The sequence below is a fragment of the Canis lupus genome, chromosome 21, assembly GCF_048164855.1.
Source record: "Canis lupus baileyi chromosome 21, mCanLup2.hap1, whole genome shotgun sequence".
In the NCBI taxonomy this organism is placed as follows: domain Eukaryota; kingdom Metazoa; phylum Chordata; class Mammalia; order Carnivora; family Canidae; genus Canis; species Canis lupus.
This window is the reverse complement of record NC_132858.1, coordinates 11,566,588-11,590,125: the sequence shown is the minus strand read 5'-3', so window position 1 is coordinate 11,590,125 and position 23,538 is coordinate 11,566,588. Positions and strand designations below refer to the sequence as shown.

At 55.5% G+C, this 23,538-nt stretch overlaps 1 protein-coding gene across 9 annotated transcripts in view; it reads right to left on the bottom strand.

Annotated features, from left to right (window-relative positions):
• The window catches only part of CD82 (CD82 molecule), a 52,415-nt gene that overhangs the window by 13,852 nt on the left and 15,025 nt on the right, over window positions 1-23,538 (bottom strand). For 5 of the 9 annotated variants that reach the window (XR_012013793.1, XM_072790516.1, XM_072790515.1 and 2 more), the window contains 4 exons: window positions 16,355-16,427; window positions 10,457-10,539; window positions 4,967-5,039; window positions 5-129 (listed from right to left, as the gene is read on the bottom strand). Coding sequence is in view for 6 of the 9 variants with exons in the window: in XM_072790516.1 (XP_072646617.1) it covers window positions 5-129; window positions 4,967-5,039; window positions 10,457-10,519 (261 nt within the window). In the remaining 3 variants the exon portion in view is untranslated. The remainder of the gene's footprint in view (window positions 1-4; window positions 130-4,966; window positions 5,040-10,456; window positions 10,540-16,354; window positions 16,428-23,538) is intronic. The other 4 variants (XR_012013792.1, XR_012013794.1, XM_072790520.1 and 1 more) reach the window with 1 other exon arrangement.

Sequence of the window (23,538 nt, the reverse complement as noted above, 5' to 3'; positions counted from 1 at the left end):
TCACCAGCCCCAGCAGGCAGCGGACCTCCTTGATGGCACCGATGCAGCCCAGGAAGCCCATGAACATGGTGACGGCACCCACACCGATGAAAACACAGGCCCCCACCTTGAGGGAGTTGGAGGAGGTCTCTGGGGTGGAAAGAAGGGCATTTGATCAGCCAGGCACACCACCAGGAGCAGGGCCCCAAGGTCTGGGACCGCTCCCCTTGGAGTCAGAGCACTGGGGTCAGCCCCCCACCCCTGCCCCACCCACGGGGACCCTGCTCCCTCCCCCCGCATCCCTCCTGTGGATGTGTGCCCTCTCTCCCTTCCACCCCCAATCTATCCTAATCCCCAGTCCTCTTAATTTTCTCCTTGGTGTTTAGGATTGCAAAAGCTACGTTTTACTGCTGTTCTTGTCTGCGACCCCACCTTTCGAGGTGAACTGGACAAGGACAGGGACTTTGATCCCTGCTGAGCCCCTAGCTATACCGCACTCCTAACAGCGTCTGGCACAGCAAAGTGTCGCCCGAAAGGTGTGCTGAATGAATGAACCACAGCCTGGAAGGTTCACCCCCTGCTGAGGTCACAGGCTTTAAAGGCCTGCTTTCCTCCCTGTCCCTATAACGGTAAATACCAGGCTGTCCCACCCACTCCCTGTGTCCCTAGGGCTCCACACACACCAACCCCAGCTCTGACATAGCTCTGTCTGGTAGGCACTGGCCCAGCCATTTCACTGAGGCTCAGAGAGGTGGGGGCCCAGGGCGGGGCTGGGATTTAGAGACCTGCAGGCTCCTTCCCCTGACGCATGGGACACACCTATTGACACAGGCGCGTATTCATTCAGCTAACCAGTTTACCAGGTGCCCACCGTGGGCCAGACTGGGTGCTGGCTGCTGGGGATACAGAAGTTGGAGTGAGGAGGTCCCCACACCAAGGAGCTGCCATTCAGTGGGGTGGGGGCATAGAGACAATAAGTGCCTGGAACAGATCTCCTGGTTGTGGGAAGAGCTGCACACAGACACAGAGGCCGGCTCCATGTAGAGAGCCGTGGGGCAGGGAGTGGGCTGGTGGCTGGGGAAGGCTGGACTGAGCAGGTGACATTTGAGCTGAGAGGAGAATGGGGACGCAGCCCTAGTGAAGATCTGAGAGGGGGAGGAGTTCCAGGCAGTGGGAACAGCAAGGAGGAAGGAGTGAGGCTGATGTATTTGAAGGAGACAGAACGGGCCACCGTGAGTCCGACAGGTGACATGCTTCAGGCATGGAGGGAGGGGCCCAATGGCAAGGGACCCTCTTCAGGGCCGTGGGCAGACAGAGCCCACCAGGTGGGTGGAGGTCGGGGCACTGGACCAGCATTTCCCAAGAAGCCCAGCACATCCCCTGCCAGAACAGGTCGTGGCTCACCCCCACTCTCAGCCCACCTGGACGAGGTGCGCTCTACCCAGGGGTGGTCATATGCCAGGAGCGCCAGGGTCAATGTGCCTCCCCCACTGGCAGGGGGCTGCAGACTCCTCCCACCACAGCCCCTGCACCCTCAGGAGGCAGCTGGGGCAGGATGTTTCCAGAAAGCTGGAGAGCATCCTGGAGTGCATTAGCAGATCAGGGGAACCTCTTAGGGATGTAGGTTCCTGGGTCCATCACAACTGGACAGACTTTTCCTGCAAGACCACCTGGAATCTGCAAATTATTGTGCTCTCCTAAGGGGGGCATGTCCAGAGCTGGCAGGAGTGACGTCAGCAAGGAGAACACTGGCCAGCAACCTGGGGGGCCTCGGAAAGCTGAGGGCCCCACCCCGGGCCACCCAGGGGTGTTCCTGCCCTAAAGAAGTAACTACAAAGCTGAAGGGTGGGTGGAGAGGAGGGCCTGATTTGGCTCCACTTCCTGGTCAGACAGGATGTTCTGGAGCTCAGGAAGGGCCCTGGCCAGCCCACTCTGCTCTCAGGGTGCCAGGGCAAGGCTGCCTCCCGCCCAGCTCTTCTGCAGGAGCCCCCAGGCAGGCGGGGATGTGGGCAGGAGGAGACAGTGCCCTGCTGGGGGGAGAGTGGGGGGTTCCTGGCACTGAACCCCCACTTTCATTCCAGGCCCTGACAGCCCTGCTCTCAGCAATCAGCATGGTCAGGAGGAAGCCACCCAGTGCTACTTTTTCTAAGCTTCCCGGGTTCGGGTTCCTCCCAGGGACTACTCCCAGAGAAAAGGAACTTGGCACGGCCTGGAATCCGCTGTGTGCCAGCCAGAACAAGGCCCTTTATCCGAATCATCTGCTTTATTTCCACAACAGGCCGCTGAGGGTAGATTTACAATCTAATTTGTCCCTAAGAGCCCTGAAGCCCAGCGGGGAGCGCCAGGGGGGCGGGAGGGCAGCAGGCAAGACCCCAGGGCTGAGACCACCAACTCAGGTTCTCCCCCAGGAGGCCAGCCCGGCCGCGGGGTCTCGGCTTCTCAGAACATCTAGTGGACGCCAGTCCTTGACCTCACCCGGAGTCTCAGGCTGGCCCCAATCTGAGCAACCTGACTTAGGAAGGGGGGGCCCTCCGCTGTGCATGGCAGAAACATCTTGGTCTTGCCGGGCCCGGCAGGTGCCAGCGAGGTAGAAGCGGCCCAATATGAAAGAGACCCGAGGCAACAACATAGGGGGTCTAATCCCAGCTCTGCTGCTAACCGGCTCTGAATGCGGGCAAGCTGTTCGCTGGCCTCGCTGGCCTCTGTTTCTTTCTCTTTAAAATCGAACTAAATCCTCCTTCCTAAAAATGTCATTATCAATTTAACAATCACTTACGTAGGGGTGACTATTTAGGAGGAGCTGTTCTAAATGCTTCTTGTATATTAACTCATTTAATTTTTCGCCATAACCTTATGGGATATACTCTATTCCTACTCCCATTTTCCAGATGAAGAGGCAGAGAGAGGTGAAGTAACTGGCCCAGGATCACCCAGCTAGCAGGCAGCAGAGCCAGGATCTGAACCTCGGCAGCCCAGCCCTAGAGTCTGCTCCACACCATGGCGCTTGCTCCCTCTGGTTAAGGCAGGAATGCGTGACACCTATGGAACCCTGCAGTACAGGGGCTCGGAGTGTGGGAGCTCAGGAGCCATGCCGCCTGGTTCATATCCCAGCTCCAGCCCCTGGCTGTGTGTCCTGGGATGAGTTACTTTCCCTCTCTGTGGCTGCAGTTTCCTGCACTGTTTAATGGGGACAGAGACACCTCACCCTGTGGACTCAGTGAGGCTTCAGTTAGGTGAGGGAAGAGCTGTGTCACGCAGGCCTGGATCAGAGCAGGTCAGGAGTCCTGGGTCACAGCCCTGGCCCTTATGTGCTGTGTGACTCTTAGCAAATCTTTCCTTCTGCTAGATCAGTGCTTCTGCACCCTGGCTGCCTGGGAAATCACCTGGGGAGTTTTTAAAAAACGACAGTGCTCCAGGCCCACCACCCACACACCAATGGAGTCAAATCCCTTGGGGTGGGCCCAGGGCCCTTGTATTTGTGCAAACATTCCGGGTGCATCTAGGGGACCTCTAGATCCTGGCAGCTCAAGAGTTTGCGAACTAAACAGGGAGGAGGCCAGAAGGGCAGCAGGAGGGTTCCTGCGGCCGGGGGCGAAGTGCAGAGGACAGAGATGCAGCAGGTGAGCTGGGCCTTGAGACTTTGCCCCACGGTTCAGGGCCCACTGGGTGTGGGCCACAGCCAGGAAGTGGGGGAGCCTGGTCCTAATCAGAGCGGAGGAGCAAGTGTCCCCCACTGGGAAGGCATAGGGAGCAGGGGTGGGAAATGCAGACCCAAGCCCCCAGTCTGCAGCCCCCCAGAAGGAGGCAGAACTAACAGCCAGCCCCAGGCTGCATCGGATGTGGCTGGAGGGTGGACCATCCTTGCTTCCTTTCAGGTCTGAGGGGAGGCCTGGCCCCCTGGGGCCACAGTGACAGGTGTGGCCTCTCCATCACCCATCCTAGCCTGGTTCCGCTTTATTCAAATCAAGCAGCTGTCGTGGGCCTGAGGCCAAACCTGCTGCCTCAGCGGCAGCTGGGAGGGAAGTGAGCCAAGGATGCACTCACTGAGGGGAGTGGCATCACTGTGCTACTTGGGGCCCTCAGCTGTGCCTCCCTTCCACCTCAGGGTGCCCATGAGATCAGTGCAGCAAGCCTGGCAGGCTTCCTGGGGGAGGCTGTGAGTAGACCTGGAAAGGCTCTCGTCGTCTATGCAGGAGTGCTTTGGGCTTCTTTCCTTCTGCTTCAATAGTGAGAGAAGGGGCTTCCATGCTGGGTTCCCCCTACCACGGGCAGCATTTAGGATCAAAGCTCTAGGGGTTCAAGTCTCACACCTATCACTGACGCTCTGTGAACACGAGCCAGGGGCATCACTTCTCTGAGCCACATCTCTTCATTTGTAAGGTGGGACTAGAATACCTTGCAGGGCTGTTGTGGGATTAAGGCAATTTTCATGTGCAAAATGCTGGGCCCCGGGCTTGGCACACAATGAGCACAAACAACGGAGGCTGGGCTGGTGACTTCCCCTCGGTCCACAGGCCTGACGCATCTAGCTGGCACCAGGCGCACAGTAGGCACACCATCAACTCCTGACAATCAGTCTTTCCCGGCCTTTCCTACACTTCCCTGAATGACTGGGGAGGGGCTGTTGCCCACATCTTGCTGAGCTGGCAAACGGAGGGACAGGGAATGTAAGAGGCTTTCTCAAGGTCAGGGCTGCGGGGAAAGGGCCCCGATGGGAGAGCAAGACTCCCTCAACCCCCAGTGTTCTTCAGACAACAGCAGCTTTGTGTGGGGAGGGAGAGAAAATTCTTTCCGAAAAACCCTGCAGAGGGGCCCACAGCAGAGTGGTCAGCACAGGACCTGGGCAAGGCCCTGAGGTCAGCTGGAAGAGTGACTGGCTTTGAGGCTCACGTCTCAGGAGCTGCCCTGCCTGCTGCCCAGGCCCACCGCTCCAGAGCCAGCTGGGCGGGGCGGGAGGTGAGGGGTGGGGGAACAGAGGGACCCTTACGTAGCACAGAGATGAAACTGCTCCTGTCGGCCAGGATCCACACCCCGAAACCCAGGATCACCGCGCCCAGGATCTGGAAGGAGAAGGAGCAGTGAATGGGGGCCTGAGGGGGCCCTGCCCAGCTGCCCCTGCAGCCAGGGAGGACATGGGGGGGAGCACCACCTCCATCCTCAGGTACTCCCACACCCCCAGTCCTGGTACGCACCACCAACCACACAGTAGGGCCATGCGTGGGGAGCCCCTTCTGCCTCCATCTCCCCTACCTCATGCCCATACATGGTCAGACCATGCCTCTTAGCTTTGAGGGGTGCAGCCTCCTCCCAGGAGTACCTTTCTACTTTACCTCCTGGCCCTCTCCCATGCTCATCCCCTCCACCCTAGCCTGGCTCAGGGGCTGAGGACATCCCAAACAAGCTCTGGAGAAATCCTTCCATGGACTTGAACAACAAAGCCCACTTGCTGTTCAGAGCTCCTGACCCCCCCAGGCAGACAGAGGATCCCCTACTCTGTGGTAACTACCTTTGGACCCTTCTTAATAGCCATTCCTGCTGGCTTTTTTTTTTCTTTCTTTCTTTCTTTCTTTCTTTTTTTTTTTTTTTTTAGATTTTATTTATTTATTCATGAGAGACAGAGAGAGAGAGGCAGATACATAGGCAGAGGGAGAAGCAGGCTCCATGCAGGAAGCCTGATGTGGGACTCGATCCCAGGATCCCAGAATCATGACCTGAGCCACCCAGGTGCCTCTCCCACTGGATTTTTTTTTTAAAGATTTTATTTATTTACTCATGACAGACACACACAGAGAGAGGCAGAGACACAGGCAGAGGGAGAAGCAGGCCCCATGCAGGGAGCCTGATGTGGGACTCGATCCCGGGACTCCAGGATCACGCCCTGGGCTGAAGGCACTGAGCCACTCAGTGGGCTGAACCACTGAGCCACCCAGGGATCCCCTCTCCCACTGGATTTAATGTGCTCTGTGTGTGTCTCTCTCTGGTGGACTGTGAGCTCCCTGAGGTCAGGGTCAGGTTGCACGCAGCTCTGTATGTCCAGGGGCCTATAAGCTAAATGCTCAGGAAAGGAATGAGCTCATGAACCCACTGGAAAGGCAGGAATAGAAAGGCAGGTGTGGGGCGAGCGGCAGGGGTAGGCCCAGGGATTCCCTGCTTCCTCCCTCTTCCCCTAATCTGCAAGGCCCACAGCCTGAGCCTATCTCCCCAGCTGGAACCCAGCCAAGATCCACATCCCACCAAGCCAGCTAAGGCTGGGAAGAGCCTGCAGTGTGGGCAAAGGCCCAGGTTCCCTTGGGGAGTAGAGGATCCTGCATCAGGCCCACAGTGCTGCCCTTCTCCCAGGGCCTGGCCTGAGCCCACCTCAGGAATCAGCCACCTTGAGAGTCCTAGCACGTCACCACCCACCTCTATCACAGGCTCCGGGTCCCCACCTCAGCCATCATCCCCTACTCTGCAAGGCCAGCAGCTACTGACAAAGCCTGCGGGGTGGTGTGAGCACCCCAGCCCAAGGGGCTCCATCAGCCTTGCTCTAGCCAGTATCATCATTAAAGCCAGAGCCAGGCCCAGAGTAAGGCAAACAGGATGCTTGCCCTGGGCATAAAAATTAAGAGGATGCCAAAAAATAAAAAATGAAAACCAAAAACTCAGCAACCAAGATTAATAAGAATTTACAGTAATTATTTTTTAAAAACCAGAATTAATTTTAAAATCCATGATAAAATATCAACCTTTTAAATAAAGGCGGGATGGGTATTGTGATTTTTTTTTTTTTTTTTTTTTTTTGCTTTTTAAAGGGAGCAAAGCCCTGAGGCACAGCGTGGTGCCACTTCTCATCCCCAAGCGAGGACCTCACTCACCCTACGCTCCTCTGGGCCCCTTAAAAACAACCGCAGCTGATGATGACCCTACATCTCTGATGATGACCCTACATCTCTCCTGTCTCCCGGCAGGCCACTTGACGCCACCTCCCCCCTTGCCAGGTGGACCCTGTTACTGTCCTCATGCTACAGATGGGGGAAACAGAGGCCCCAACCTTGCCAGAGGTCACCCAGTCCATCCACGAGGGGCTGGAAGCCAGGCCAGATGGTGGCACACTAGCAGCAGGGACCCTTGGGACCGGTCCTGGGCCTTCACCTGGAAAGTCAGTCTCTGGGGACAGGGAGGCTTCTGAGGTGCTTTTGAGGGGAAAGGTTCCTCTCAGGTGACACAGCTTGCTGGGATGAAGGGGGACTTTACAGAACCTGGGAGTCTGGTTCCCAATGATTCTCGAGGCCCTGCCCACCCCAAGCCTGCACCTCATGGCACGGTTGGCCAATGGCCAGGCGTCCGGCCCACAGTCTGCTCCTGTGTACCTCAGAGCCCTATGGCAGCCCCTCACCTGCCCACCTCTGCTCTCACAGGGTAGGGCAGAAAATACCCTCTGGGCAAACACAGCCCCAAGTCGATGGAAATCCAGGACTGCCCAGCTAACCTCCTCAGCTGGCCTCAAAGCACCCAAAAAGGCACTGGCCTGTCGGTCCCTCTGTGGGTCTCATGTTCAACGACTGCCATCTGGTATGGCTGGACCAGCCAGGAGGCTGTAGGCCAGCCGGAGAAAGGCCCAGCCAGGCGGCCAAAAAAAACAGGGGGAGACACTAGGGCCCCCTCTTTCTCTGTGAACCAAGACTGGAACCATGGGGCACCCCCCACATGAACCACCCCTCAGCTCCACCAGAATCTCCCGACGGGCTCAGCCAGGAGCCAGGACCCTCACGCCAGCGTCTTTCCCCAGAACAGCATCAGCAGCCTCTGGGCTTCTGTGAACCTAAGAATAGCTGATGAGGCAATTTTGCGGGGAGTTTGGGGCCGGGAAGGGGTGCAGGCAAGGATGTACACGTGTACACGTACGCACACACGAGCACACACAGCAGCCAGAGCGAACTTTCCAAACCACAAGTCTGATCATGTAACCACTTCCCACTGTGCATAAAACGAAGACCAGAATCCTTCCTGGAAGGCGGGTGCGGCCTGCATCCCGGGGAGCCACCCTCTGCCCCACTCCCCCACGCTGGACTTTTGCTGCTTCTCCCAGAACTCCCCTCTCCTCTCCTGCTCCGGCCCCGCCACACCTACAACTCCAGGGAGCTTTTGCTGACCATCCCGACAGGGTCAACTGCCCTATTCTCTGCTCTCCTGGGGGCCGTATCCTTCATGCCCAGCACCTAGCACAACCGCCTTTTTATCATCCATTTGAATAAGTACTTGACTGGAGCCCACATCATCCCGCACCCCCAGAATACAGCCCCAAGTGCAGAAACCATGGCTCTTCTGTTGGCGTGTCCACCTGGCACCCACAATCGGGGTCTGAATACAGAGATGTCAAATATCCCGTTGGCGAATGGGTGATGAGCGAAAGAGTGGACAAATGCACAATGTCCCTGTAAGTCTCTCCTTTGCCCTCTCCCGCCCCACCCATCCCCACATCCTGGGGGGCCATCCTGGGCCCCAGCACACAGGGAGTTAACACCTGACTCCCGCCAGCCAGCCCCCGAAGCTCTGGCCAGAGACAAGCTTTTCCAGTCCTGGCTCCACGGGGCAGGCTAGGAGCAGGATGAGAAGGGACTCCTTGGCCAAAACCATCAACCCTGTTTCCTTTCTCTGCAAAGTCTCTATCCCCTCCCTCTCACTGCATGGGGTGAACAGGCTGTGCCCCTGGGCTGCAAGCCCCCGCACCTCCTAGGCCATAGCCTAGACTCCTCGCTCCAATCCCTAGGGTCCCAGGGATAGAAGCACAGCATTCCGACCCTCCTGTTCCCCAGTCCTGACCAGGTGGCCTTGAAGCCAGGCTGAGGCCCAGGAGCTACGCACTTGCCAGGGAAGGCTTGGCTCCGGCTGTATGGGCAACCATTTCCCAGAGCCCTGGCCCAGCCAGGAGGGAGCTGACTGTCAAGCCAGAGAAGCCTAGGTGCCCAGGCCCTGCCCTAGGTGGCTTCCAGATCTGGCTGGATGACAGCCACACAAGGCCTCAGCACTGTCCCCGAGGAGGGGGCTGGGGCCAGAGCCAGTGTGGACAACCGGCAGGGCAGGTCTGGATGCATGCGTGTGCACGTGCACGTGTGTGGGTTTGCATGTGCCAGGAGCACACTTGTAAGCACCTGTGTGTTGGGTTATAGTTAGAGGGGGAATTAAGAACGATTACTTCCCAAACTGTCTACAACCCTATGTAATGCCTTTTCCCCAGGAAATCATGTCCATTGTGGAAAATTTGGAAAATGTAGAGAGGCATGCAGAAGAAAATCCAAATTCTCAAGAATCCCTGTCAGAAGAGGCATCTTCTCCTCTCAAAATATCTTCATATGTGTGTATAGTTTTTTAAAATAAAATCAGATCATAATAAAAACATCCTGTTTTTCAGCCTGATTTTTAAATGCTAGAGGTTGAACCACCAACACAGAGGAGACACAGCCCCCAAGCCCCCCGGGGCCCAGGAAGGCCTCTTGGGCCACTCCCTGCTGCCCCATCACACTTACACACTCATGTATACACGCACATTCACACACATGCACTCACACACATGCATGCACACACACATGCATCACTCTCCCCCCTGCCCCATCACATACATTCACAGATACACACGCATGTACTTTCACACACGTGCACACTAACATGTACTCTCACACATGCATCAGTCTCCTCCCTACCCCCCACACTCACACACCGATTGCTCATACACTCATACACACATCCATACTCATACACTCATGTGTCCACACTCATACACTCACACACATACTCTCACTCACATACACACTCAAACACACACATCATCATCCTGGCAACTGCAAGCAAAAGGAGTCAGTCAGTGCCAGGCCTGAGAGGAAAATTGAGGAAAACCAGCTCCAGATGGACACCAGGCTTCCATCTGGGCGGCCCTGGGGCTCAGGGACTCGGTGAGGCCTGCCAGGGTGGGTCTGGGGAAGGGGGACTGTGTCCCCACTCTGGCCTCAAGCCTGCCTCTCTTGCACACGGTCTGGGAGGTGAGGGTACAACCCCCCCAGTGGGGGTGGGGGGAAGGGGCTGCTGAAATCTAGGATCATAACAGCAAATTCTTCAGAGGGGGCGCAGGAGAGCAGGGGAGCCAGCACAGGGCACGAAAGATTTCAGGGAACCCTCTGCGGATGAGTGAGGGGACACCCAGGGGGCTCTTCCCCATCCACGCCCACCTCCAACCCCGACTAGCCAGGACCTTAGTGCTCCAGGAGAGGGGACAGCTCAGAGAGGTACCCAGGGCCCTGCCACAGAACCAGCTGGAATGCAAGTTCCAGGAGATCTCCTGGCTGGCCCCACCCACTTCCATTTGCAATGGTCTGCTTCAGCCCCCACCCACCACCCCCTACCACCACCATCCTGGGCCTGGAGCCTCTGCAGGGTCTCAGACTGGGCTGCCCAAGGGAAGAGTCTCTGCTGGAGGTGGTCGGCTGGTGCTGGTCATACTTACAAAGAAGAGCAAGTTGAAGAGGAAGAGAAAGTACTTGGTGACTTTGATACAGGCTGACCCCATCCTGCCGGTCCTGGAGCTCCCTGGCGAGAAGAGAGGAGACAGGTAGGTCAGGGCCAAGAGGAAAGGGAACAAAGCTGATGGGCATCAGTGACCCAGCAGCCCCAAATCATCCCAGCTTGTCCTTGCAGCAATCTCAGAGGGAGGTGCTAACATAAGGTCCCATTTTATGGCGCCTTGAGGCCCAGAGAGGTTGAATGACTGGCCCAAAGCCACACAGCTAGGCAGGGTAGGCCTATAGGCCATCTCGGTTGCTTGATGTTTTGACAGTTGGAGTCTGGCCTGGCCCCTCTACCAGGCCAGAGGGAATGGAGCCTGGAGGGAAATTACATAAGATCCTCTAGGGCTTTGGAAATACCCACATGGATGCTGGTCAAAGTTAGGAGGCCAGGAAGCTAGCAGGTGACTGCTGGAGACCCAGAGAAGAGACCACAGCTTGTGGCACGGATCTGCAGCCCCCTCTGGGGCCAGGGGGCTGCTGGGGGAGAAGGGAGGGTGGTCCAGACTCTCAGAAAAGGGACCGAGTGCTCCTTCCACCATTTCCTCACAATGGGAACAAGTAGAGGAACAAGTTTGTAGAACATCCAACGGACAGAACATCCAGCAGAGTAACATGAATCCAACAAAAATTTTTATCTCACCCCAGAGATAAAAAAAAAAAAAACTGTCATCATTTTAGTAGTTATGCTTGTAGCATGTGTGTCTCACAGATGGTCTCAAACAAAACTGGGCTCTTACTATATAGCATGATTTGTAACCTGCTTTTTTCATTCTACAATATACTGTCTCTGTATGCTGGAAGAATGTTCTACAACATAACTTTACATGTTGCATAGGATTCCATACTGTTGATCATTTAACATTTTGGAGGGTCAGGTTCCTCCAGAAAAATTCATGCACAGGCAGCATTTTACATATAATTTCCGGGGGTTCTCAGGCCCCATAAAACCCATGCAGGAGCCCCCAAGGATCCTAGGGGTTAAAGTCCCAGATACAGACACATCACAGAGCATGTAACCAACACTCGATGGTTAGACACACGGCTGTTTCCAATTCTTCACTGTCATCCTGGGTGATACACCCATGTTTCTGAAACAACACAAACCATGCTAGAGCACGCTGGTGTCTGTCTTTCCGCACTGATGGACCACAGGCCAGGGCGGGACTCAAGGAGGAAGAGGGGAGCTGCAAGCCGGCTGCCCTCACCCCTCCCTGAAGCCATACAATCCAGGAATGAGAGCAGCCAGCTCTCAGCTCTGTGGGGTGATGGGAGCCAGCGCTGGGCAGCTGAGGCCAGGACAGCTGCATAGGACAGCTGCTTGGGCAGAGCTGGGCTTGGGGGTAGGGAAGCAGGCACGAGGCCCAGTCCTGTTCCCATAGGCCCCAAGGGAGGGGAGGTGGGGAGCAGGCCACAGAGCAGAGGGAAGGAGGGCTGAGGGGCAGGCTTCACCCCTTCTTCCTCCTGCAAGGGTAATAAAGGGTAAAACTCACAGTCCTAAGCCTTGTGAACATCCCCTGTCCATAAGGAGGTCCCCTCTGCCTTTTCTGGAAATAATAATCTTCCATCATCCTTGCCAGGGGGAGCTCAGCTTTGACTTTCTATAGCTCCAGGGATAGGGGAGAGGGCTTAAGGGAGTCCAGTTCTCTGACATCTCAATTAGAGATCTGACCCCTTGCTGTGGGTCAGATTTGGGCACAACATAAAACAAAGCTGTCCAGAGAAGGAAAAGGCTGTCTGGGTAGTAATGAGCACCCCATCACGAGTGGCATGGAAGCAAAGTCTGAATAGATCATTTGGGGGGATTCAAGTGCTACATGGGAAGATTTGACTGAATGGCTCTTCCGGTCTACCAGGGTCCAAGGCTTGGGTCTAAGAAGGGTCCCAAGCTGGGACTTGGGAGTCAGGGAAGTCCAGCCTCAGCAATGCCACCTGGGGTCTACTCCACACCCAGAGTGGGGAAAACAAGGACTCTCCTGTGTCAGGAGGGCTAGAGATCGGTGATCCCGGACCCAGGCTGGCCCGAGGGAGCCCTGCAGGGGATGGTCCACATAAAGGAGCATTATTGTTCTCCAGCACAGCGCTTGACAGGCCACAGGCTCTTCGGAAACTTGCGCTGAACAGAACAGCAGCAGAGGAAAGATTCTCACATGGAGCAGGCATGTTTTTCATTCCTACCTGGACCTGTGTGCCTGGCTGGGTCTCCTCCCAGTAAGTGACACGGGACGCCCCGAGTGGTTGACCCAGGCTTGAACCCCAAGCAGTCTACAGAAACGTCACCCTTTTACTGGAAGAACCTCACTAACTACGCTCTAGCGGCGGCCAAGGGCCCGAGTGGTGCGCACTGGGTTTTTGTGCAATTGGAGAAGTAGCAAACGGTCTTTGGCAACTGCTGCTTGCTTCTCGTGGGTACGGGAAAGCAGTTTCTACACGTTCAGCTCCCACATCCTCTGCTCAGGCTGGGCTGCCAGGGCCGCCTCACAGGGTTGGGAGTGCTCAGAAAAGGGAAGTTTGTGGACAAGAGTCAGTTCTGGGCCCAGGGAATGAGGAGGAGTAGCTGCCCTCGAATGGCATCGAGTCCAGGCAGCCACTGTGTCGGGCATCCCCCTTAATCCTCCTGTGCCCAGCAGGTGAGGGGGAGGCTCAGGGAGGTGAAGTAACCACCCAAGTCACACAGCTCACAAGCAGGGGTGGGCTTGACGGTATAAAGGGATCTGTGGGGATGGCTGGGATTCCCAAGTGGGCAAAAGGAAGTGGAGGTGCTAAGTGGGTATCCCCTGATGCTCCAGACTCTGACCAACATTGCTGGTCTCGGACACTCACACAAATTGTACTAGGCATCCGGCAAAGCCCCTTTGGTGTCCTGGGAGCAAACAGAGGCACAGAGGGGTGAAGGAGCTGGCCCCAAATCACCAGCACATTGACCAGCAAGGACAGAACCCAGGCCGCCTCACCCCTTAGGCTGCCCCATCCTCTCCAGGAGGCAGCTGGGATGTTAGAACAGAAGCCAGGCAGCCCCAGGACTGGCAGGCAGTTTGGCCCATCTGGGCAGACCCAGAGGCTACCCGGAATCACTTGGGGGAGAAGAAGGCGCTGGGAACCAGAGCTTGGGGTGGCGGCTCCAGGGCACGTTAGCCAGTATCCAAGGATGCAAAGGCTCTCTTCCCTCCATGTCCAGACTTTCCCCCTCAAAGCACCACGGAGCAGAAGATGGGCAGTTCCAAGGAGGGCAGGGGGTCAGCTCAGGCTGAGAACATGCCCAGGTGGTGCCACGATGGGACCACCTCCCCCACAAAGTTGGATTCAGAGGGCCTGGGACAGGGGGTCGGGGGGCATCTGAGGCTCAGTCTTCTCATACATGAGATGGGAATAAGCACTGCTGTAGGGCAAGGGGTGGCCAGCTGGGTCTCTAAATGAAATCCAACCCGCCACCTATTTTTTTTGTACAACTTGTGAACTAAGAACAGATTTTGCATTTTTAACTAGTTGGGAAAATAAAAAGATTTTTTGTAGCACGCAAAATTCACACCATAATGGCCCTAAATAAAGTTGCGGGGGCACACAGCCATGCCCCCTGGTTGATGTCCCCAATGCAGGGGACCCAATGAGGTACACACGAGTGTCTGTAAGAGGCAGCAAGGGTCAGGACCGCCTTCAGCTTGAGATCCTGGGGGAAAGCGAGCTGGTGGCAAGAACTGAATGTAAGGAATTGCAGACAAGAGGGAGAAGACAAAGGCCCCCCAGATAAGGGTTCAAACACTGGCTCTGCCAGCACATGGGCACAGGGAAGGGGGACTTCCAGGCCCTCAGGCCCCTCACCTGTAGAGTGAGGGCCCCAACTGAACCCACCGCTATAAACAGATAGTGAGGTCAGTGCTGGCACAGGGGGGCTCAGTGGGCCAGAGCAGGGGCAGGCCTTCATCAGCACTTCTGGAAGGAGTAAGGGGCAAGGATTTCATCTGCCAACAAAACTGAACAAAGGGAATGTCTCCCAGTGTATTGCTTCCATGTATGCACTTTCTGTAAACACTGGGGGGTCTTCCCAGGCTTTCCTGCCAGCTATATGGACCGCCGACAACACAAGGGAACGGCACACGTGCGCATTTTATTGGAAATTTCCAGAACAGCCACTGACAGCTGTCTGAGCAATAGGAAGGCCATACTTACTTGATGTTATACTGTATAGCAGGTAAATCGACCATTTCTAAGCAACTGCAATTGAAATTGACCAAATATATAATTTTACGCCAAATCAATTCATGCAATGAAATTACTGTGCTGATATTTTACTAACTCCTACTCCTTCCTCAAGACTGACTTCAGATATCACCTCCAGGAAACCTCCTACTCCAGCCAGCCTTGTCTCTACCACCGTCAGCCTGTCCCTGCCAACACACATGTTGGTTAGCCACACTCCCTCTCTGCTTCCTGCCAATAGCTTTGGCGACTGGATCAGTTCCCAGAACAGGCTCGGGTGTTCAACTGCCTGGGTACAAATGTGATTCTCTTATCTCCTTGCTGTGTGATCGCAGACCAATGACATAACCTCTCTGAGCCTCACCTTACTCATTTGTAAAAGTAGGAAAATAAAATCCATTTGGAATATTTGTCCAGAGATTAAATTAGATAATGTGGCTAAAATGCCTGGCATGTGGTAGGCTTTCAGTAAATGGAAGTTGCTATTCTAATTCCTGATGCTGTACAGTAATGTTCTACTTATTTGTCCCATCTGCCCTGTGAACTGTGATACTTTGAGAGGAAAGACTATGTATTATTTATGAGAACAAAGTGGGCCCCCAGCAAATGTTACCTAATGAAAGATGGGATGGGTGGCTGGATGGAGCAATGGATGGGGATATGGGGGATGGAGGGATAACTAGATGGAGGGATGATGGGTAGATTGATGGAGGAATGCAGGAATGAATGGATGGGGAATGAAGAGATAGAGGAATGGAAGGATGGCTGGCTGGCTGGCTGCCTGGATGGATGGATAGTTGGATGGAGGGATGGAGGGATGGAGGAATGAATAGATGGGGAATGAAAAGATAGAGCAAAAGAAGGATGGAACAATGGCTAGATTGAAGAATGGGTGGACATGAGCATGAAGAGATGGAGGGATAGAGGGATGGATCTATGGAGCGATGGCTGGATGGTAGGATGATGGAAAGATGGATGGAGGGTTGGAGGAATGAGGAGATGGGGAGTTAAGAGATAGAGGAATAGAAGGATGGAGCAATGGCTAGTTGGAGGGATGGTAAACAGGAGAATGGAGAGATGGAGGAGAGATGGAGAGATGGGGAGATGGAAAGATGGAGGAGTGAAGGGAAGAGACACTTCCATGTAAAACACCAGAACTTTCAAGTGCTCAGCCACCTGAAAGGGGACTGATACCCTCTGCCCCTGAGTCAGCTGAGACTCTATTTTCAGGCCTCTTCTGTCCTCACCCAAGGGGTGGGGTGGGGGTTTTGTGGGGTGAGCACCCTCAGAGCCAGCCCTAACTGCCAGGACCCATTGCCAAGGCTCCTTCACCTTCCTCGAAGACCCTGAGTATAGGAAGTGGGCCTGGGGAAGAGCTGGTGTCTTCAAGAGAACCCCTTGTCTGTGTCGGGGCCTGTGAATTTGCACCTGTAGGGTAGGAGGCTTGGGAGGATGGGGTAGCAGCCCTCCAGCCTGATCCTAGAACTTGCGTGTCCTAAACAGTGTGGGGGGGAAAAGAGTTATGTGATGCCGTGGCACCTGCAGGCCCAAAGTGGGGAGGTGCAGGCTCAGTCCCTGCTCTAGCAGAGCACGGGGTTCGAGGCACAGCACGGTGACTGCCCGCCCTGGGCCTGCCGCCTCACCTGTTCAACGACGGGCTGGGACAGGAGCAGTGGTTTCGGGTGTGGCTCCTCAGTACGAGTCCTAGAAGACGCGCTGTTAAGAACAGAAGGTATTGCTGTTACCCAGTCGGTGGAGTGCCACTTCTCCCCAGGAGCCACCGGCACATCAGCCTATTAACATCTCCAGAATGCTCGGCAGCAAGCACTGCTGAACTCAAACGATTTTTACACTTAATAGCCCTCAATACCACATGGAGCACCTCTTAGGAAATGCCAAACCAGAAGCTCTCAAGGATACCTTGGGGGCTGGTGCTAAGGATTCTAAGAGCTGCAGGGTTGCAGATGGGGGAGGGGCTGGGGATGCCCCTGCGCGACCCCCCTGCTGGCCCAGACCAAACACCTGAAAGCCACACTCACCCATGCTCCCTCTCATCCCACAGCCCAAAACTGTGTCCTCTAGTCCAGCGCTTTGCCGGGGCCCCAAATCCCACTTCCCACCTGGACCAGGGCAGCTCCCTGAGGGTCCCAAGTTCCACTCCTATCCTCCCCAATCCCTTATTCACACGGCAAGGGGTTTGAAAATTGTAAACCAGACCTTGTCGCTCCCCTGCCTACAACCCTGTAACCGTGATGTAGCCGACATGGTCCCTATAAAATCCAGGCTCCTATGGAGCCGGCAGGGCCTTGCCTGGTTTGCCCGCTGCTCCTCTGTCCTCAGCACTTCCCCCTCCCATACACACACGCATTCCTAAGGCTACTCTCTTCTCTTGCTGATCTCTTCTCTTGCTTCTCAGCTCAGTGTTCCCCCCAAAGCCCTCCGCTGGCTCCTCCTCCTCCCATGGGCCAAGTTCCCTCCTCCCAGAGGCCTCCCCTGAACACCTGATCCACACGGCAGGCCTCGCTTCCAGCTGCACAGTAGAATCAAAACATGCCAACATCCAGGCCCTTGACTCTGCCCAGACCAAGTCACCAGAATCTCGGGGTGGGGGTGAGGGGTACAGGTGGAGGGAGCAAGGGAGGCTCGCTGCCCACTGTAAGGAACAGCATCCTTGACACCGGGGCCTGTCACATGGCCCACTCACTGCGATTAGCTTACGGGTTCTCGAGTGTGTCTAGAGCCCCCGTTAGAACACGGCTCCTCCAGGGGACGGCCGTTCACATTCGCCACAATCCCTGAGCCCCAAGCAGTTCCAAGCATGGGCTAAGCACACCGTATGTATTTGCGGAAAGAAGGAAAAGGAAGTGGGTGTCTGGGGAGGTCAGGAAAGATTGCTTAGAGGTGATGGGACAAACCAACCTTGATCCAGTAACTGGAGATTTCCAGTCTTTAAAAATGACATTGTTGGTTTATGGGAAGGGGTGGTTGCTTACTCCCAAGAATGGATTTTAATCTCCTCTAGAAAAGAGGTGGAAGCTGGTGGAAGCTGTGAACTCTCTCTAGATGCACATGCCTTTGTCAGGTTTCAGGGGGTCACAAACCCTAGAAAGCCAAGAGGTTCCTAATTCCCTCATCCCCCAGTTGCCTTAGAGCAGCCGCTGATCTCCTATCTCGGCTATAGGTCAGGATTACCCTGGGGGCTGTACAACTTGCTCATGCCTGGGCCCCCTTCCCTGGGATCTTGATTAAATTGGCCTGGGGTACGGACCAGGCATTGGGATCTTTTAAGTTTTCCAGAGGATTCTAATGTGTTGAGACCCACTGCCACAAGCCCAGTCTCCAGCACGGCCTGGTCCCTCTGCTCAGAAGGAGATGTAGGTGGGCTTGAGGGAATCTCCCATGAAGCTCCCTGCACCTCTGCTCCAACTCCAACTTCCTGGAGGCTCACGCCCTCTGGGGTCATTTATTCCGGGGAGCAATATCCACTCTGCAGAAGACCTTCCAAATCACTGCGTTTCTCAGAGGGGATGGAGAGCAAGAGCCTCCAAGTCACACCGAAAGATCAAGCCTAAGCACACAGTGGTGGACTTGGACGGGCCCAGTGCACCTGCTGCCCTGCCCTGGCTCACCAGGCCTTCCTTCTGCACATGCAGGTACAGGAAACTCACACTGCAACCTTGGGTTCCCCTACCCCCACCTCCACCCTAACCCTCCCGGAGCTGCAGCAAAGCAGCCACATAACCTGGGGAAACACTGTGGCACTGCCCCTTTCTCAGCAGATGGAAAACTAAACCCACCCACCACACACAGGTAGGAAGAGGAACCACAATCCAGCCAGTACCTAGTAGGGCTCAGTCCATGCTGGTCACCCTGGCCGCTCCTCCCACTCTCCCTGCCTGAGGATGCCAAACCTGCCACATCTTACCAGCTGTGTGGCTTCGAGGAATCGCTTCATCACTGTGCCTCAGCTTCCCCACCTGTCAGATGGACTTACTAATGAACTATGGCAGGGCTTATATGAACTAGCATCTGCCAAGGGCCTGACACCCAGGGAGTGTCAAATAAATGCGACCAATAATGACAATTACTATCCAGAAGTTAGTTGTTGATTTCCCGACCAACAGTCCAAAGCCCTCTGAGGGGCTTGATTAGGCCTCCAAATGTATGCATGGCCTGGAGGCCTCCATGCCAGAGGGTGGCGGCTGCTGGTGACGGCTACTGGTCCCCTGCAAGAGGGTGAGGGTAAAGCAGGGCAGGCCTGGGCCACAGGGTGGGGATTGAACAGGGCAGGGCTGGGCGACCTAAGGAACAGGGCCTCTGTCCTGCGCATGGGCAGAGCCTCTGTCTCTGAGCCTCTGGCTATGCCTCAGGGGCCTGCCAGAGGCCTAGAGGTCTAGCCAGTTTGGTGAGTCGACAACTGATCGCACCACGTGAGCTCAGTCGCCTGCTGGGGCAGAAGGTAGAATGAGAAAGCCTGGCCTGGCTGCTCTGTTCTGGAAGCCCGCCTACCTGTGGGCTCTCCACCTGCAAGCTAGTCCTCAGCCACTCAGCTCTCCAGTTCTCTGGACTTTGTCCTGATCACCCATAAAAAAGAGGCTGGCCACAGGTGGCTGTGTTTGTTTTCATGTGTAACAGGTGATATGTTTCCTGAAACCTCAGCTAGCTCCAGGGGCTGGCTTTTTGACCTCTTCACTATCGTATTTTTCATTCTCTGCTCTTACCTTTTGTTGTTGTTGTTGTTGTTAAAACAGAAAAGAAAAAGTAAAAAGCTGTTTCTCTGGGCAGCAGGAAAATCACGAGGCCACCGAACATGATTAGGCTCACGTTTCCCTCCTAAGACCTAGGTCTGAATCCCAGCTCTGCTTCCTATTAGCTGTGTGACCTTGAGCCACTGAATCTCCCTGAGCTCCCACGTCTCATCTCTTACCTGGGGGTAAAAATCTCACCACCTCTGCCAACCGGGGTCAGAAGACACTCACTCCTCCCAGGAATCACAGGACTGTGAAGCCCCAAGCCCTCCTGTTAGTCTTACAGCTGCAGACTCTGAGGCCCAGTGAGACTCCAAGGCTCCTACCACACGACCCCACAGGCCGGGGTGACAGGCTCTGGTTCTCTTGAGGACCTTAACACCTGGAGCTGGGGTGGACTTCTGGCATTTGAGGGAAAAAGGCCAGGGGTACCACAGGAATGTAGACAGCAGCCACCCCTGGCCAGACTGTGGCAGAGGAGTTTGCATCATACCATTCCCACTGTCTGATTTATTCTCTATAATATCCCCTACCCCGAGATATTGTTATTCCCACTTAACAGATAAAGAAACTGAGACTCAGAGGTTCACTGACTTGTCTAAGGCCACGAGCCCAGAAGGCCATGAAGAAGAGGCCACTGGCACAGAGGGTGCAGCATCAGGAAGAGCAGACACTTTAAGCCTTCCAGCCTCCCTACCTGGCACCACACAGCCAAAGACTCAAATTGAGGCTGAGCCATAGCCCCTGACTTCTCCCTCCCCACAGCTCCCTTTCTGGACTGTTTTTGGCCTTCTTTGCAGGCTATTTGGGCCCCAGGCAGACCCTGCTCCCTCCCAACATTGGTTCTAGGGCTTACACACTCTGATCCACAACACTAGAAGGATGCTTTTGACATCACTTACTTCATCCCCATTTCTCAGACAAAGAGACTGAGGTCCAGGGAGGACCATGAGCCCCCATCCATCCGGGGAATGTACATGCTTAGTATGTTTGGTGGGGGCAGGGAGGGAATTGTTTAGAGCCAGCAGGGCTCCCCAACCTGTTTCACGTGTAGACAAGTAGACATATTTGTTTGGTACCCTGAGGTAGACAGACAGAACCACACCTGGTCCAAGGTGACCAGCCCAGGCCTCTGTTCCCAAGGGCTGAGAAGATAACCAACCATCCTAACGCACTGGGTACATTCAGCATTATTGTTTGGGAAACCCTAAGTTAGAGGGACATTTAGAACTAGCTGAGAGGCTGTCCAGGAGCCCCAGATTTGAGGGGCTCTAGCAGGAAGACCTGAATTCCCAGACAGGCCTTCAGAATTTAGCCCCTTCCCCAGCCCCATGGCAGGGGAGAGAATGATGAACCAGGTCATCGTATGGCCTCTGGATTGAGAGACACCTCAGTGCCAAGCCCTATCTCACTGAGCTGTGTGACTTTTGGCAAGTTGCCCACCAACCCTGAGCCTCGGTGTCTTCATCTGTAAAATGGGCACATCAAGGCTTGGCCAGGAAGGAGGAATCAGCTTGCCAAGCCTTCAGAGGGAAGCATACAGAGACAGGAGACTGTGGGAAGGGTCAGGCAAAATGATGCCCGTCCTCCCGTGGCAGGAGGAGAGTGTGCATGAAGACCATCCCTTGAGATGCAGGACACAGAGCTTCCTGCAAACTGCCCCAGGTAGGTTGTTGTCCCCAAGATCATGAAACAGATGTCAGGCAGAGGGGGACAGATGAATGACATGACCGCCTATGGAAGCAACCCCACATGAGCGATGCTTCGTTAACCTTGCCTTGTTCAGGCCCACCCCAGTCTGAGGTGGAGAGAGGGGCCTCATCGTCCCTGCTTTACAAGTGGGACCTCCGGGGCTCAGGAAGGTGGTGGCACTGGGCCTTGTCACAGGACAGATGGTGGCCCAGCTGAGCCTGTGTTCCTCTGGACCCTCTGACTCTGGAATCCAGTGTCCTGCCCACTTTGTGATACTGCTCCCTACCACCAAGCATCCTTACCCAGGTCACTGGAGCCGGGCGTTAGAGGGGCCGTTCCTGGGGTCCTGAGCTCACAGAATCAGAGCAACCAGGGACAGGGACAGGCATCTGCAGGCTTCACACACAAGCGTTTCAGAACCCGTACCCCACACTAGCCAGCGGTGACGGCAGTGGGTGCAGAGAGGCAGGCTGAAACACCAGGACACGCACCCGGGCCTGACCAGCACAGGCGACCTGAAAGAGGACAGCATGCCTCCTCTAGGATGGCCCATGGGTCAGAAGGCCTGAGGGGCTGCCCTCCCAGGGGCTCCCAAGTGGCCACTGCCACTCAGGGTTCCCACCCCGAGCCATGCCCACGACAATGCGTGGAATCCAACACAATAACTTTCAAGAGCACCCAGCCTCCAGCTCTCCCTCTGAGACACAAGACATGCACCTCAGAACATAGTCTTGGGTCCTGAATAACAAAACCTGACATTTCTGCAGTTACTACTTGCCAGAGATTGTGCTAAGTGCTTCGCGTGGCTCTGCTCATCCTTGCCTCATCCTGGCCGGATGAGGTGACTACTGCTGTGAACCCCAGTTTATGGGTGAAGAAAGTGAGGTGTGGGGTGGGAAAGGGACTTGCCCAAGGTCACACAGACCATAGAGCTCGGACTTGAACCCCACCAGTTCGACGCTCTGCCGTCACGCTACACAGCCTGCAGAAACACATTTATAAATGATAGGAAACTAAAATAGCCTCGCCAAGGCCCAACCCAAGTTCATTGGGCTTCACGGCCCAGCCTCCAAACCCAACCAACTGAAGATACTCTGGAACCTCACTAGGCACCAGAGAGCAGCTCTCACAGCCATCGCAGAGCCCTGCGGCAGGTGGCTAACAAAGGGTTAAGCCCTGGGCCAGGGCTGGGGTTCATACGGGACTGAGGCTGGGTGATAAGTGTGGGCCCCCAGGAGCCAACTAGGGAGAAGGAAGGGGACTCTAGTCAGGGACCCCGCATGGCATCAGGCAGGCTCTTCAGTCACAGCATCCTCTCCCTAGGTATTGGGTTCAGGAGGAAAGAGAAAGGGCAGCCGAGATGCCACCTCCTCCAAACAGCCTTCCCAGGAGACTCTCCTGCATAGACTCTCTCAGAGCACTACCTGGTGGCCCTAATCTCCTCCACACAGGTAGGTAGGGTGGGCATCAGACAGATGTGCGGCTAATAGTACTGCCTCCTGAGGCTACAGTTCTTAGCCCCACTAGGCCTGAGAGCCATTTTGGCTCTAGGGGTATCTGATGGGAAGAGAGAGGGACAGAGTCAGAGTCAAAGAGGGTGGATGACTGAGACACAGTACAGGAAATCGTTGCACGCATGGGTATGGGGACTCTCTCTCTCGTGGGTCCTTAGGTGAAAACACAGAAAAGATGGGGCCAAGGGTAGAGGGCAGGAGCGAGTGTTTAATTCCAAGAGCAGGGGGAGGGGGATCTTCCTGGCGGAGACCCAGCTAAAGCAGCTCAGCCCAGGTGAGAAGGAAAGGGCAGGGCTCTCTGGGGTCTCACACTCTCTCCTTCTGTCCACCCCTCCCCACCCGCCTCTTCCCTTCTGTAGACGCCCTGTCTCTGCTGGTGGCATCTTCTGAGCCTTGCCCCCGTCTCTCCCTGTGTCCAAGACCAGCTCTCAAGTCTCCTCTGCTTGCATCTTGAGAGCTTCTGACATGTGGCATGTCCAGGGCAACCTCACCAGCACACGGGCCCCAGGTTCCAGGCTCGCCAGGCCTTCCCTGGGGCAGGCTCCCAGCTTCAGGGAGGTGTGGCCTGGAGAAGTCCATATCCACAGTGGGCTGTAGGCTTCCAGGGCCTCCGAGGCTGGCAGGAAGGGCAGTCCTCCCGTACAGCAAGTAGAGCCCAAGTCCTAGGTTCCCAGGCAGGGCGAGGGCCATTTAACCAGCCCAGACAGCTGACGTCTGGGGCACAGCCTGTCAGGGGTCCACATCCATGGAGCGAGGGCCCTGGGGCTGTCAGGTCCTCTGGGATCGCCCAGGAGCAGAGCCTGGGCAGACTCAGCCAGGGTGGCCTTGGTCCTTGGCACCCCGAGAGAGACGTTCTGGCTTCAGAGGTACTTG